Source organism: Acomys russatus, chromosome 23 (genome assembly GCF_903995435.1).
Source record: "Acomys russatus chromosome 23, mAcoRus1.1, whole genome shotgun sequence".
Lineage (NCBI taxonomy): Eukaryota > Metazoa > Chordata > Mammalia > Rodentia > Muridae > Acomys > Acomys russatus.
Genome location: NC_067159.1, coordinates 9,621,746 through 9,639,421, shown reverse-complemented (window position 1 = coordinate 9,639,421; position 17,676 = coordinate 9,621,746). Strand labels below are relative to the sequence as shown.

The 17,676-nt window shown below is 36.9% G+C and overlaps 1 protein-coding gene across 1 annotated transcript in view; it reads left to right on the top strand.

The window, feature by feature from the left end:
* Cd53 (CD53 molecule) overlaps positions 1-16,695 on the top strand; it is a 37,047-nt gene extending 20,352 nt beyond the window's left edge. The window contains exons 2-8 of the mRNA XM_051165644.1: positions 2,639-2,717; positions 4,443-4,631; positions 10,749-10,823; positions 11,337-11,432; positions 14,440-14,520; positions 15,564-15,647; positions 16,547-16,695. Coding sequence (XP_051021601.1) covers positions 2,655-2,717; positions 4,443-4,631; positions 10,749-10,823; positions 11,337-11,432; positions 14,440-14,520; positions 15,564-15,647; positions 16,547-16,618 — 660 coding nt within the window. The 5' untranslated portion in view covers positions 2,639-2,654 and the 3' untranslated portion in view covers positions 16,619-16,695. The remainder of the gene's footprint in view (positions 1-2,638; positions 2,718-4,442; positions 4,632-10,748; positions 10,824-11,336; positions 11,433-14,439; positions 14,521-15,563; positions 15,648-16,546) is intronic.
* Positions 16,696-17,676: the final 981 nt, after the last annotated feature.

Below are 17,676 nucleotides of genomic sequence, written 5' to 3'. Positions count from 1 at the left end.
TTTCAGAAAATTGGGACTAATGCTACCACAAGAACCAGCCATACTACTGCTTGGCAATTCACCACCATACAACAGTGATATTTGCTCAACTATGTTCAGAGTAGCTTTATTTGTAATAGCCAGAATCTGGAAACAACTTACATGTCCCTCAATCAAAGAATAGATAAAGAAACCATGGTGCATTTACACACCAGAATTCTACTCAGCTATTTAAAAAGGAAATCTTGAAATTTGCGGGCAAATGGATGGAACTAGAAATGATCATCCTGAGTGAGGTAACCCAGACTCAGAAAGACACACATAGCATATACTCACTTATAAGTGTGCTATTTAGCCCAACATAGATGACCTTTGAGAAACTCCACCCAGTAGGGGATAGGGACAGATACTGGATCTTGCTTTTGGATTCTGGGTGGAGCTCTGAGAGTGGTATGGAAGAATGGGAGAATGGGAAGACCCAGAGGGTTCAAAAGCCCTAGAAGGAGACCATCAAGGCTGGTAGATCTGGGCCCAGTGAAGCCTGCACAAACTGTTGCATCAACCAAGAGCAATGCAGTCAGTAAATTGAGACCTCCTGTTCAGATATAGCCAATGAGAAGCTAATTCTCCACAGTTGTGGGAACAGCAGGGACTGCCTCTGACATGAACTTTGGTGTCCCCAATTTTATCACTTCCCCTTAGTGGGGAGGCCAGGTGGGCACACAGAGGAAGGGGAATCAGGCTGTCCAGATGAGACCTGATAGGTTGTGGTCATATGGTAGGGGAGAAGATCCCCTTCTCTCAGAGGTCTAGGGGAGGGGAATAGGGTGGAAAAAGGAGGAGGGTGGGAATGGGAAGATACAAGTGAGAGAATAACAATCAGGATGTAATCTGAATAAATTGCAATAAATTAAAATTTAAAAAATTATTCATAGGAAAAAATTCAGGAGAGTGAGTGCCTCTGCTTAGGTGAGAAACAACAGGGAGCTGAGCAGACAGAGGCATTATATAGGGCTTCTTTGGTGGAGGGAGGCAGAGCTTTTGATGGTGGAGATTTCCAGGGTGATGACTGGTGTGATTTCAAGTCTTTAGCTTGGGAGAGCTCAAGGATTGATGGCTTTTCTTGTTCAGGGATTTGGTGAGTTTCTGTGGCAAGCTCAGGGATTGGTAGATTTTTCTGTTCAGGAATTGGTGGGATTTTTTTTGTAGGGTAAGGCCTAGCCACTTTCCTGCCTCAGGGCTGGGAATGACATTATAGTCATTAGAAAATGACAGGGCCATTAGGGAAGTCTGGGGGCAGGAATTGGTCTGAGCTCCCCAGGTGAAGGTCACTTTCCTGCCTTGGGGGTTTACAGAGTTTACAAAGGGAGTACATGGCTGGGAAGGCTTTACCTGCTGCTCGAATTGGTGTGAATAGCCAACACATTAAAAGACCATGCTCTTCTTGGCAACCTGCTGTCCTTCCTCTGAGTGCCACCAGGTCTCCCCCTCCAGGGGACATGGTCAAATGTGAGGCACCAGAGTACGTGAGAAAGTCATATAACACTCTCCACTCAAATGTGGAGAATGTTCTGACCTGGTGGCACTCAGAGGAAGGACAGCAGGTAGCCAAGAAGAGACTTGATACCCTATGAGCATATACAGGGGGAGGTAATCCCCCTCAGGAACAGTCATAGGGGAGGGGAATAATGGGAAAATGGGGGGGGGGAGGGAAGAATGGGAGGATACAAGGGATGGGATAAACATTGAGATGTAACAAGAATAAATTAATAAAAAAAATTAAAAATTTTAAAAAAGACCGTGCTCATATTGTGGTGTCTTTTAAGTTCCTCATTATTTATATATTTTGTGTTTCATTTCTGTTATAAGAGCAATATCTACTGGAAGATGTCTAATACTTAGTCATGGCCATATGTAGAACAGAAATATAGATGATTGTGTATAAAAGAACAAGTGAGGCATAGATATATCCCTTCCCACTTTCATGTAGAGAGTTTTTACAGACAATTTAACAACAAATGATTTAAAAAGAAGCCATAGATTTGGAAAAGAGTGAGGAAGGGTATATGAGAGAGTTGGGGGTGGGGGAGGAAAGTGAAGAAACATTGTAATTAAAATACAGTCACAAAACCAACCAATCAACCAACCAACCACCACCACCACCACCACCAACAACAAATTTAGTACATAATGAATCTGAAGACAGTTAAGGAACTGGCAGATCAAGTCAATGTCCTTCTGCCCTATGTATTGATCAGGCAATCTTGGTCTCAAAGGCTATTTTCTTGAGTAGTCAGACATTAGTCAGTAATGTTACATAGAACCCAAAGCACTGGCCTAATCTTTGTCACTGTGACTCATCTTCTTGTTAGAATGGTTGTATTGTTGGGCCATGGGGCTTTCTATACCACCAAACATTGCTTACTTAGTTGGTGTAACATTCAGAATTCAAGATAATGGTTTTTCAACCCTGGATTCAATTTTCAAAGTATGAAACGGGGATTTGGGAAAATATTTCCAGAGGATAGATACAGTTCAAACACAAGATCATGGTGATGATCCTTCAACCTTAAACACTTGCATCTTGGAGTCTGTGGTACTACCTTACAATGCCAAATCTTTTTTTAAAATTCATTTCTTCTTCCTTTTGTTTTTTTAGGGCATACTATCCCAGCATGGGCATGAGCAGCCTGAAACTGCTAAAATATGTTCTGTTTTTCTTTAATTTGCTGTTTTGGGTAAGTAGCTTCTTTGAGCATGTCAGGAAATGATACCACTCCATTCTAGCTAGGCTGTTATTCTTTCTTCTCAAACAAAGAGTATAGTTTAAAATATGAACTGTGCATGACTGGGTAATAGCCACATCATTTCGCCTATGTACAGATGAGTAATAATTTCCTCTTATATTGCCTTTCTGTCACACTATAAGCCTATAAACTCAAAAGTTATCAGTACAGTTAATGGAGGTGATAATTCTTTTTGGGGGCTTTAGGGTAGCACTGCAAAAAGCTAGCATCAGTAAGTCAGAAACGGACTACAATTTGGGTGTTAAATTCAACCCCTTTCTCATCTCCAAGCACATGGAAGAATATTGACCAAAGAACTCATATGGAAGTTCCATTTCTAATTTTTTAAAGTACATCTATGATGACTTCTGCATATCTAGGCTAATTCACATTCTCACAAACATTGTTAAAAGCTTCTTCCTTCTGCCATCTTGGCCATCATTTGTTATTGATAGTTTTCTTTATGACAGTCATTCTGATGAGATGAGATGAGATGGAATCTCCATGTAGTTTTGATGTAGCTAGAGATGTTGAACACTTTTTCTCATATATCTATTGGCCATTTGTACTTCATTTTTTATAGGTGCTCATTTACACTGTTCATTTGTTGATTGGATTTTTGTTATTTTATTCTTTGTTTTTTGGACTTCCATATGAAATATCCATTTTATATCTCTTTTTATCTTCAAAAGACTCATAATCACCTTATACCAATGACAGTTGCACATACATGGTTTTTACAACACCATTAACAATAGCTAAATTGTTGATGCAGACTAGACATATATCAACAGATGAGTGTATAAATAAATATGGTATATATACATAAGAGAGAGTTTTCTTAGCTATAAGGAAGAATGAAATTATGCAAAAAGTAAATGAAACTTGAGCTTATGTTGCGTGAAATAAGTCAGTTCCACATAGAAAACTATTGCATTGTCTCCAACATATGTGGAAACTAAGAAAATAAGACATTTAACTAAAAACACTATTAGAAGTGAAAAGAAGAAAAAGCAGATAAGAAAGATTAATAGGACAGTGAATAGTATCAAAGTGCATTACATGCTTGATGTGTAGAAATATACAATGAAATAGTTTGAATAATTAATATGGACTAATAAAAGTATAAAGTTTACAGACATACATATCCACATACTTTTTAATTTAACATAAAAAGAGATGTCCAAGGAAGTTTCACTGGATTGAAAGTAGCAATTGCATTTCATATATAAGATGAATTAGTACTCATGTTTATTGGAATATTCTTATAAGTTCAGTTTGTATATAGTTTCCTATCAAGACTTTCTTCAAACAGGGTGTCTTAGCTACATGGTCATACTCTCCATAGAAAAGGTCATGTGTCAACAACTAAGCAGGCAAGAGACAGAATATCTGAAGTATTAAGTTAGGTTTCTGTACAGTACAGATATTAGGTCCTTCATAAAGATGATCTTTCCTTGATATCTAGAACTGTGTAGTAAAATATTTGCATGTGACTCCATATATAGAAGATGATATTTGCTTTCTATTATGATAGTTGGTAACTGAAAAAAGAGGTGACTTCATCAGTCTTGAGTTAACAAAAGTAGGTGATTCTAATCTCAAGAAAATGAGAATATAATTGCGGAGATATTTAAGAACAACATTCACCTTAAAATGCTGTGAAATTCTTTTCAGATCTGTGGCTGTTGCATATTGGGCTTTGGGATCTACATTCTGGTCCACAACACCTATGGAGTTCTCTTCCGTAACCTCCCCTTCCTGACACTTGGCAACGTTCTTGTCATCATTGGCTCCATTATCATGATAGTTGCCTTCCTGGGCTGCATGGGCTCAATCAGGGAGAATAAATGCCTGCTTATGTCGGTGAGTCCTTACAATAGCTGTGATACTCTGAGTTGAGGTAGATGATGTCTCCAGTTGAAGGTAATAATGTTTCATGGTAAATTAGTTTTTGGGTGATATAGACAATTAAGAGCTGAGAAGGATAGGCAGGCAGTGGTGGCACACACCTTTAGCCCTAGGATTCACGAGTCAGAGGCAGGTAGATCTCTGAGTTCGAGGCTAGCCTAGTATATACATCAAGTTCCAGGACAACCAGAGCTACAACAAGAAACTCTGTCTTGAAAATGAAAAAAAGCATACAGGCAATAAACACACAAATTTTGGCTTGCTTACTTACTGCTTTTATTCATTCTTTTGCAACTCAGATGGAAGCCTATAAAATAATGCACCCATATTGGGCTTGGGCCCTCCCATACAAGCCTTGAGAGATACTCCCAAGACCAACCTGACCTAGATAATTTATCAAGTAAAGTTCTTTTTCCAGTTGATTCTAGGTTGTGCCAAGTTCACAATAAAAACTAACCAACATAGTCCATCCCATCAGTTTCTCTCTCTCTCTCTCTCTTACTCTCTCTCTCTTACTCTCTCTCTCTCTCTCTCTCTCTCTCTCTCTCTCTCTCTCTCTCTTGCTCTTTCTCTCCCTCTCTCTCACACACACACCATTTTGAGATATAACTTTCTATCCTTTATTCTATTTGTCTCATGTTAATATTAGATTATAAAATATAGTCCAATTCCAGCCTTACAAAATTTCCAAGACTTTAAAGTTCAAAGTCTTTTAACTGTGAGCTCTTGTAAACTAAAATGATGTTACATATGCAAACATTGTTATTCTGAGAGAGAAGAAACAGAAATGGAGAGGGGTAAAAAACAACTATGCCAAAACAAAAAGCACACAAACAAAACTCACCAGCATTTTGTACTTAGATATATTATCAATGACTATTTTCTTTTAAAAATATTTTATTAATTTATTTATATTATATCTCAATTGTTATCCCATCCCTTGTACCCTCCCATTCCTCCCTCCCTCCCATTCCTACTCCCATTCCCCCTACTCCCCTTCCCTATGACTGTGACTAAGGGGGACCTCCTCTTCCTGTATATGCTCATAGGGTATCAAGTCTCTTCTTGGTAGCCTGCTATCATTCCTCTGAGTGCCGCTAGGCCTCCCCATCAAGGGGATGTGGTCAAATATGGGACACCAGAGTTCATGTGAAAGTCAGTCCCCACAATCCACTCAACTGTGGAGAATGTCCTGTCCATTGGCTAGATCTGGATAGGGATTCAAAGGTTACTGCGCACCATTGTCCTTGGCTGCCATAGTTTGAGCAGGACTCCTGGGCCCAGATCCGCCCAACATAATGTACTTCTTGTACATTTCTAGGACCATCTGGATCCTTCTAATTCCCCATTCTCCCATGCTTCTCTCACCTAAAGTCCCAATAGAATGTCTTTCCCTCTGTCTCACTTTTTTGGTAAGTGAAGTCTTTCATGGGATATGTCCCTTGGGTTAGTGTCCAGATATAAGTGAGTATATACCATTTGACTCTTTCTGCTTCTGAGTTACACCACCAAACCAAATAACCCAATTAAGAAATAGGGCTCAGAACTAAACAGAGAATTCTCAACAGAGGAATATCGAATGGCCGAGAAACACTTAAAGATATGTTCAATGTTGTTAGTCATCAGAGAAATACAAATCAAAATGACTCTGAGAATCCATCTTACACACATCAGAATGGCTAAGATCAACAATTCAAGTGACACCACATGCTGGTGGGAATTCAAACTAGTACAGCCACTTTCGAAATCTATCTGGTACTTTCTCAGGAAACTGGGAATAGAGCTTCCTCAAGACCCAGCTATTCTACTCCTTGGAATATACCCAGAAAATGCTCCACCACACAACAGGGACATGTGCTCAACCATGTTCATAGCAGCCTTATTCATAATATCCAGAACATGGAAACAGCCTAAGTGTCCATCAGTAGAAGAATAGATAAAGAATTATGGCACATTTACACTCTGGAATAATACTCAGCTATTAAAAACAAGGAATTCACGAAATTTGTGGACAAATGGATTGAACAACTATTTTCTTAAAGGCTATAAAGTTGAAAAAGACCAAGGAGAAATACATGGAAGAGTTTGGAGGAAAAACTGAAAGGAGGTAGATGACATAATTATATTACAATCTCAAAAACCCAACAGAAAAATTAAAAATTAGCAGTGTATATACCAATGTAGTTCCAATGTCTAGAAGCTGAGCCTTGCATTGTGGACTCCAAACAACTTGGATAGCTCCACCCTTCCAGTTATGTTGCCTGTAGCACATACAGATATTTTCCACTCTACAGTTGTATCTCTACTTGGTAAATATTGACATTTCCAGTGTCTGGGTTCTCCATTACAATTGAGGTACCACCTTCATTAATTTCCTTTAGGGCCCCTCTGCAGAAGATCTGACCCTACCACAAAGTTTCAATACTCAGTTTCTCTCCATGACTGCTTTATGCCTTCAAAACTATTACCACAGGGATAACTATTATATCTCCAAATTCTGCTGCAAGCTCAAGATACGGCCTTTCCCACGGCTTCAAAGCTGAACTGGCTTCTGAGGAGAGAATCTCAGTTATCCCACTGAAACTGATCTCATTGACAAGCTTTTTCAGTCCCAGCATGAACAATACCCATAGAATAGTACATATAGGACAAAGAGCAAAATGTCACATTGAGGGAAAAAGCCCCTATCTCTATTGTATCATCTCAGAGAAGCACAGGAGAGTTTACTTCAATAGTGCCAATCTCCAATAAAGCATAGCTTTCTTTTGCTCCAGCATGAACACCACACATGTGACATTAGCCCAAATGTCACATGAATATCCTCAAGTCCAGTAAATGACTAAGTCCATGATCTGTACCTGCATGCACTGTTAGTAATCCCTTTTTCAACACTCCACAAGAATAGCCCACTGAGCTCTACCCACATCACTCAATGGGATTTTCCAGATCAATGTTCCAACATCTTCCTTAATCCTCCCAAAGTCACAATTTTTGACTACAGCTTCATTATCTATAACTCAAAATGATAATAGTAACCATCTTAAGAAGTTCTTTTTTTTTAATGGTATAAGCAAGTAAAGGACACTGAATAACCTGAGATCTTGGAGTGCACAATAAATATTAACTTCTTTAGACTACAACTCTGTTGTTGGTAATAGCACTATGCTTATGACTACAATCATTATTCTACATCAGTGCTTCCTAATTTCATTTTGAGGATTAAAAAGCAATGTATTTTATTTAAATAAAACATAAGAAGGTAAAAACAAATCAGATTAGAAAAAAAAAAAAACAGAAGGAAAAGAGTCCAAGAGAAGGTATAAGAAACAGAGATAGATGGGGACCCACATGTTTATGCACTTAGGAGACCCTTAAAAATACAAAACTGGAATTCATAATATATACTCAAAGAACTTTTTAGGGTAAAAATATAAAACCAAAATTAAAAAAAAAAAAACAGCCCTGAATGACACTATGAGACAAGGAATCTCCAAAGATGCCGTTGAATCAATTTTCTGTTGGGCATCTGCTGCTGGGCATGTGGCCTAGCCTTAGGAATAGTTTGTTTCCCCTGAGACTCCCTTGGAGGAAATTAAATGTCTTTTTGGAAGTGGTTAAAGAACTAACTAAAAGTTAAAGAACTAAGTAGAGAAACTGAAACTACAAATAAGTTATGTTTAACACAGAACTCCTAATTTTTACAAGCTCTACCACCTTGAAATGAGGATACTTATTAATTTATGTACTCATAGATGTGCATGATATAATACATCATTAATGGGAAGTGAAAAGGAAATCATTGTTTTTATATGCTCGTCTCACCACTATTGCTTAATTAATTATCTTCATAACACAGAGACATAATATATATTTACATACACACATATTGTATCTGTATCATCTATCTATGTATTTATCATCTATTTATCTCATATTTTAGGAAACTGAGGTTCAGAGAGATTAAGTAAACTGTTACAGGGAGAGCTAGTGATCAAGTCAGAACACAAATTCTACCTGAAAAATATAGAAACATTTGATTGTTAATCTCTTTAAATATTTTTTCCAAGAACAAGTCTATAAAGCTAAGAGATATTTAATTTATAACTTTGTCACAGGTTTTTGTTTGTTTTTAATGATGAATGAGTGCTAAAAATATATATTTTGTATTGGAAGTGTAAAATCCAGCATAAAGCTCCACAATTTCAAAATGTCTATTTTAACTATGTAGAAGTTTGTTGAGATGTATAGATTTTGAGTCTGCTTAATTTTTCTGTGTGGTTTTTTTATTTAAATATTTTTAAATAATAAAGTTAATTAAAATATTTTCTCATGAACACAACACAACAAAACAAAAGAAGCAACATCGCCAGGCTCATCGCAGCAACAGCCCTACTTCTTGGTACCAATTTCTGATTGTTTCCTTTCTGTTGCTGTAATAAAATGTCCTGAATAAGAGGGGCTCAGAAGAGAAAGATATTTATTTGATCTTATTAATACAACTATAGTCCATTGTTGCATGGAAGTTAAAGCAGGAACTTAAAGCAGTCAATAGCAGACAGAGAACTAATGCGTGAATACTTGATTACTTCCTGTGTTCTCAGGTGACTTTCTTTACTCAACACCGTTGAAGGTCCAGGCCATGAAATGGTGCTACCAACAGTCAGGATTAGTCCTTTCACTATTATTAACAATTAAATCAGTCCTCCACAGACATGCCCACAGATCAACCTCATCCAGATAATTCCTCAATATACTGAGGAGTTGGTGGTTGAGTCTAGGTTGCTAAATTGATGATTAAAGCTAATTATCACAGCTTCTTATCAGCTCGATTTTATAAATCGATATTAGTTTGTTTCTCACTGAGATCCCAAGGCTATGCAGAAGACATTAGTTGTCTATGGAATCCATTTTACACTATCAATAACGGCCCTTGTCACTGTCATGTCCTCTCACAGCATGTGTTTCTCCTTGACGCTTGATTGAAATGAGTTCTCACCTTTCTACCTACATTCTCACGTAAGAATACACCTCAGGATCTGACACAGAGTCATTAAGTGATGGAAGACATCAGTAGATTCTTCTGAACACAGTGACCCTCCCTAATGATACAGAAGTATTTCTTCACTCATGCACAAAGTAGCCTACATAGGTAGGAGTGACCCAGTTTGGGTAAGAACCTTGGTTGAAGTTCTTGAACAGTAGAAATGGAAGGGATTTATATAGTTCTGTCAAATTACGAGCCTGAGGAATCCTGTCAGGCTTAGATTTTGCCTGCTGTCACAGGAGTAAAGGGGATGCACATTTTTCTAGTGTATTAAGGGCAGAGGTTGGTATAACAATGCCTCCATTCTTATGTGCTCCCATCTTGGTTATCTCTCAAGTCATATTATCAATCTTCTCTTGTAGATCAACATGTAATCTGGAGCCAAGATCAGTAACAGCAACAAGTGTTTCTATTATCAAAGTTATCAGACAGATAGCAAATGATAGGAGAGATCAGTGACAGGATAAATGACTTAAGCAGTCAAAATTGGTGTTTACATTTTTTTAAGAGGTGAAGAACAAATGAAATTGTGAAAGTCTTGTGTGTATAAATGTCATGCAGTGATTAAAATTCTAAATTTGGAGAAAAAATATGACCTAGAACTATGATTAGGGTCTCCCTTTCCTTCTGTTTTCCCAAGCTTCATTCATCATCCAGCCTCTGTCTTGAGCTGGACTTGATATGATGTAGGGGACAAGGACCCAAACTCATGCATTACTTTTCTTTTTTCTCAACTGTTTCATTAGGATGGTGCTCAACAATGCTAGAACAAAGTAAGAGCATAGAGAATATTTCCATTAGAATACAGCTGTCATAAAAGAACACATAATCCTCATAAAGCAAGAGAGGACGTAGGAAGCCATGAGGAGGCAGGAGAAGTTCCTATGCATTAGTGTGTGTGTGTGTGTGTGTGTGTGTGTGTGTGTGTGTGTGTGTGTGTGTGTGTGTAGACCTGTTTGCTCCCAAGGCAAAGAGGGGTAGATCAGAAATGGAATCAATGTTCTGATCATTTCTCTGCTTTGTCACAGTTCTTTGTTCTGCTGATGATTATTCTCCTTGCTGAGGTGATCATAGCCATCCTTCTCTTTGTGTATGAACACAAGGTAAGTTATAAAGAACATGAGATACTCTCGTATTGCTAATATGGAGAACACACAGTGGAGAAGAAGTTAGTAAAACAAAATTAGCACTAAGTTATCCAAATGAAGTAGGAGGATGAGAGATTAATTGCAGTTGAGATTAAAAAAATGTTATAAAGACTGTATTTGAATGATGCCTTGTAAGGGAACTAGATAGAAAATGAAGTGATTTTTGTCTTCCTCCTGCCTACTTTTCTCTGTGTAGCTGGAAGTGTTTTCAGTAAGATGTGACCTTGGCTTTTGTTGTACCTTTTTTCTTTGTGAAATTATAGTTCTGGAATGATAAAAGTCTATTGTACATATCTTCCTTTGATACCATAATGCCTTCATCTTGTCTCCCTGTAGAGCCTCCTGTACTGTACTTTCCTAGTTCTGACTTCTTGAGAGGGGAGGATCTATTTGGTCCACTAGTCCTCTTATTTCTTGAATTCATTTTGTTTTTTCTATGTCTCCTCTGGTGGAACATGACTTACCCAGCTGAACCAGTATGTGGCTGAGGGCCTGAATGACAGCATTCAATACTATTACTCAGACAACAGCACCAAGATGGCATGGGACTTCATCCAGTCACAAGTAAGTACATAAAAAATCTTGCTCAGATGAGGCAGACTGAACTCCCAGACTGAGTCTCCAGAAACCAATGTCTCTTTCCTAAAGGTTTCAGACTCAAACATCTTTAGTTCTAAAGTCCAAAGTAATACCTTTGGTCTCACAGGTACGGGAGTTCAAGGGTTAATCCAATTGGTACAAAATTTCCTGCATTATATTTTATTCTTTACCAACTCACATAAGTTCATTACTTTAGGTCTAACAGGATGAAAAGAAGACCCAAATAAGTCATGTTGGATTATTTTACAGAGTTTCCAAAATTTTATTATAATAGTGTAAAATAAACCTTTTATAAATTCCCAAGTCACCAAAATTATTATATTTTTATCTAGCCCTATAATGTCACATTCTCTGCACTTTTTTCTTATCCAGGAACATATATCAGCTCTGCATCCTTGCCTTATAAATGTATGGGACAAACAGGGGCTAGAGAACCTTGTAAAGGCATGACCAAGGTCTCAAAAACTATCATGATCACCCATGACAGATTAATAAGGAAGAATAAGAGGAAATAAAAGGAAATTATAACATAAAAACACTGGGAGGACTTGTTTGTTTCATACAAAGTCACAACTTCTCTCGATTTCAAATTATTATTTTTTTGTTTAAACCCAGATCAGAAGTCCCTTTTGATGTTCACACATACAATAAAGTGAAAAACAAAACAAAGGAAAATAAATCTCTTGATACATGTCATCAGCTTCATACTGACTTTTTTCACTGTCACCTAATTTAATCCCCTAAACATTTTGATGGAATACTCTAAAGAAAATAAGATACTGACCATTTTATCATATCACCCACTAAATACCACTAAAGGGTCTGGCTCAGTGGTTAAGAGCAGTTATTGCTTTGGCAGAGGATCTGGGTTTTGTTATAGCACATACATGGTTGCCCACAACTTCCTGGAACTCCCATTCCAGAGGGTCTGAATATGGCTTCTACATGTTCCACACAAATGTAGTGAACACAGAGTCACACACACACACACACACACACACACACACACACTCCTCAGATAGCACTAACAGTCTATATTCCAAATATTCTAATTTTCTCAAAAATTTCAACTTATTTGGACAAACCAAGATATACAAAAGATGCCTCAAAATTTCCTTTACTCTATAACTGTATCTCACTTTATGGTATGTGTATGTCAACAAGAATTGGGTTATTTGTCTTATAAATTCCACCACTTTCCATATCTGTCTGGTTTATTCCCACAGGTATTTTGATGTCAAGAAATCCGTTTCCCAGTACTGTGAATATAAATTCTTGATGAAGTGCCACTTGCTCCTTCTCTCTCTTTTGTCTTAAAATAATATTTTATTCAGAATTTCATACAATGTATTCTGATCATATTCACCCCTCCACTCCTCCCATATCTGCCTCCAATTCCCTACTCACTAGAAGTTGATTAGATATTATGTTCATTTAGCAAAATAATACAAGTAAATTCTCCCTAAGGGTCTGTAACTCACCTAGTCATGGATTAACGGCCACCAAAATGATGCCAGGTGCCCAATCTTATATAAGATGCCTTAAATTCAAGCAGAAAGCTATTGGTTATACCAATGGCATTTGTATCCTGATAGGCCCAGTAATAATATATTGCTAGGATGATCATTATTATAGCTCTCAGAGTTCACAACTCTGTATGATTTATGATTACATTTCTCCTCTGGTAGCTTGCACAGTTACTTCCAGTATTATGAAATCTAGCCAGTAGGGATCAGGATTCCAAATCAATTCAGCTTGATATATCTATGTTTCATGACTCAAATATTTGGTGGCTGCAGAAATAGGGTGTTATGACCACATACTGCAGAGTAACTAAGGGCATTACTAAGAGCTTGTAATATTTATGGATCTATAGGAACTCAGTGACCAACAACTCCAAGAAAAGCTTATTTGTTAGTCTGTGGGAGTATAGTAGGGGTATTATTGTCCAGTCATAGGGTAACTCCTTTTAAATACACACACAGACACACACACACACACACAGACGCACACACACACATGAAGATTTTTATAGCAGTGTGTTTCAATATGGCCCTTTCAAAAGCTCTTTAGTGTCAGTTACACCTCCCATTAATACATCCTTTATCCCTCCCTCTTATCTTTAATCCCACTTAAATAGCCCCATTCCATTTTTATCCTTTAATGGCAGAATTCTATCCCCTCTTTCTTGAGAGCATCCCATTCTCATTTACTAGTTTCCTGGCCTCTACCTATGCTCCTATTTAAATAAATACTCTAAACATTCAAGGCTAGCCTCCACATATAAGAGAAAATATGTGATGTTTGTTTTTATGAGTCTAGGTTTACCTTACTCAGGATGATTGCTTTCACCTCCACCCATTTACCTGAAAGTTTCTTGATTTAAATTTTCTTAAGAATTGAATAATATTCCATTGTATAAATATATACTACATTTTCAATATTCATTTATCAGTCAATGGACATTTAGGCTGCTTCCATTTTCTGGCTACTGTGAATAGAGTAACAATAAAAATGGATGGACAACTATCTTTTTAGTAGGATATACAGTCCTTTGGGTATTTGTCCAAGGGTGTTATAGCTGGATCATAAGTTTCTCCTGTATTTAGGACAATAATAGCTGGTACTTCCTGTTTTTTCATCTAAGCAGACATCTAATTATCCTGTTTCAATAATCTCAAGAATCAATATACCTAGGCTTAGTTCATGTGATAAGGTTTTTGGGCAGAAAGTACTTGACAGGTAAAATATATAAAGCAAACTGTCCTATGTGGAGGTCTTCTGTGAATACAATGGTACAAGTCTTGTGAACATTTAGAGCCAAAGAGGCTGTAGCAGTGGACCAATTCTGAATTTTCTTTTCTGGAGTTAGATTTGAAAGATAAGAATACACTTTTGTAGAATGTCTAGGTTTTGTTTTGTTTTTCTGTTGATTTTCTAATCATTATGTTTGGGGGGACTTGACTTTTAGCTGCAGTGCTGTGGGGTAAATGGCTCAAGTGATTGGACCAATAGTCGACCATCTTCCTGCCCACAAAGTGCAGATGTTCAGGTAATTTTGTTGGCAGTTTTCATGTTACAGGCTTCTTTTTTCAAAGTTTTAATTACATTGGAAACAATGCCAGAAAAGACTTAAACCTTCTACCAACAAACAGGGAACTTTCAGCAACAACAACAACAATGACCAGGGAAACAGCCCCCAATAACTATAGAAGCTTCCAAAATCTAGGAACAGGCTAATCCAGTTAAGAAACACTACAGAGACTCCTTTGTCACACTGTGTGTGTGTGTGTGTGTGTGTGTGTGTGTGTGTGTGTGTGTGTGTAGTTTGTGTAAAAACAGCCCAGAGATGTATCTGCATTTAAAGTATAATTTACATGATTAGGGTAGAATAGCTTGTTAGGTCCTGGCTTGTTTTCTCTTTCTCCTTGAAGATGGCAGAGCCATTTGCTTTGTGAAATGAGTTAAACATAAACAGATGAATGGGAGTTTTGGAAAAGTACTTTTTGGAAACCACCTTCCCTCTTAATTTTTGGTCTCTCTTCATCTAAAAGAAAAAAAAAATCCATCTTCCTGTAAACCAAGTAAATTAATCTAAGATCTCGTCTTGAGCCCATGTTATCTTTTCCTGAGTTTGAGATGTTTAGGTCCACATGAAAAAAGAGAATCCATAGCAACCATCACTCAACAACTCTGGAATTTTATAGGGTTATAATATTGGTTATTGAAGCAGATACTGATATGTACTTTGATCCAAAGATTGCAAAATATATAATCTCATATATTATTCTTAGATCAGTACTGAGTGTTGCAGAACATAACACTGAACATACGGTCATGTGTTTACGACTTACTTCTTGGGTGCTAGTTTAACTCATGAGCTAAGACTTCTGTGTTACATGCAAATATACTAAAATGTCTCTGATTTAATGTTCTTTCCTTTACGCTTGTTCCTTTATACATGCAAGGGAAATAACAATATTTGATGTAAGTCACTGCATTAAATAAATACAAATGACCATCCCAGATAACCTTCTTGATAAATTTGACATATTGAATGGTGCCATTAATGCCTGTTATTCTCCCCACCCCCAGGGTTGCTATAATAAAGCAAAATTATGGTTTCATGGCAATTTCTTGTACATTGGAATCATTACCATCTGTGTATGTGTCATACAGGTAAGAGTTTGATCCCAATATCCCTATGAGGATTAAATGAGGTAAATCATGCAGCCTTAGAATGGTACTAGCGAAACAGAATGAGGCAATAAATGTCATATTATTCATTAGTTCCTTTAGCCAAGGAAAAGAGGATTGTATTTTTAATTCAACTTAAAGCACTCTGAAAAATTGTTATAGGAATATATATATATATATATATACATATATATATATGTATATATATATATGTATATATATATATATATATATATCAAGTCAATATATCCCTTAGAGATATGAAATGAGTCACAGTTAAATTAAGAGTGCCAAGCAGAATTCCCATTTAGTCACTAACTCAGGTGGTCTGTAAATGATATGATAATAGAGCTCACTTGAAAAATTGACCTTTTATGTTAAGAAGAAAATGATGGAAAAATTATTTCCCCTTTGTACTTACACCTGATTTGGCTACTGAAAGGTAAATTTTGTGTTATTTCTGTCATATTCATAACACTATTTTCTACCCAAACATTGAGCATATTATACACTACTTAAGACTTAGTCAAGAAATAAAAGGAAGAAGAAAGTGAAGGAAACACAAGACGGGCAGAGTTGACTTCTTTTTCTTATACTGATCAATAAGGTCTACTTGACTATATAACTAAGCTTCTGTGACTTCTTAATAAGATAAGAACTTTTCCAAGAGCTTCTACTTTTCTATCATTTTATAATTGTCCCCATTTTCTCTCTAATGTTATTCTTAAACTTAAAGAGAGACATTCCTGAGAGGGGGGTGATGCTTAGAGAGTGGCCATAATGGAGTGCAAGTCTTGCTTTTCTGTGTTACCAGTCTCCAGTACTGTGGGAGAAATGTTTTCTCTTACTAAGACCTCACGTTTTCTCAATTCTCTTCTCAGGTGCTGGGGATGTCCTTTGCACTGACACTGAACTGCCAGATTAACAAAACCAGTCAAGCCTTAGGGCTGTGACTTGCAACTGCCATCTGCTTAAGAGACTTATTTCTCTCTGGAAAGCCAAATAGTCCATAGCATGAGGCCCCAAGCAATTATTGTTCTGACTGGTATTTTGGCTTCCTCTTATTTCTTCCTTGATTGACTCTCTGTTTTATGCACATCCGGGGAAGAAAATATTTGTCATGGACTTCCCATTTCAAGCAGAAGACAGCCATTCACCAATTCACAGCATATCCATATCCCTTAAATATGGTGAAACATACCTGGGTGGTTGTTTTTGTTTTCTTTTTTTATTTTTCTTTTCTTTTTTTCTTTTTTTGACATGAGAGACCAAGAGAATCTGTAGTTCTAGTGGCTTGGGATCCAAGGATAGCTGCTGATGTGGATACAGCTCAGAGCACTGGTCTAACGTATGTGAGCCCCCTGAGTTTAGACCCCAGTACTACAAAAGATAGGTCCAAGTTGAAATGTTAGACTGTTAACTATTGTCAAATCAATCTCTAGTCTCTAGTCATACTACTTTCACTGTACAGAGTTACATAGGAGACAAGCTGAAGAAAATTCTGGAGTCAATTAGATAAATGACAAACTCTATTTCCTTTTGAACCTAGACTTTGGTAATAGGAAAAATACAGTGATTTTTCATGAAGGGGAAAGATTTCAATTTGAAGTTAAAATGTCTTATTGATTTTTTTCCACCCACCCATCTATCCATCCAGAAGACTATCTAACTATTTTTATCCTATCCAGCCAATTGTATAGCTTTTTAATTACATAGCCATAGAACTCAGAAGTACTAATGTCTCCAGTGCATTAGTTAATAATCATATTCATGTTAATGTTGCTATTTCTCTATAAAATAAAGTTCTTTTAATGTACTGTTTTAACCTGTTAATCAACAATACAGTTTATGATCACTAGTCATCAAATATTTGACTCATTCTTGTATTTCTGCTAGGCAGCCAATGTATCAGTTAGCTATTTCTGTATAACAAATTGGTTTAAAATGTAGTGGCTAAAAACCTGCACACACCTGGTTTATTTATTGATTGATTTAAAGACAGGAGTTTTCT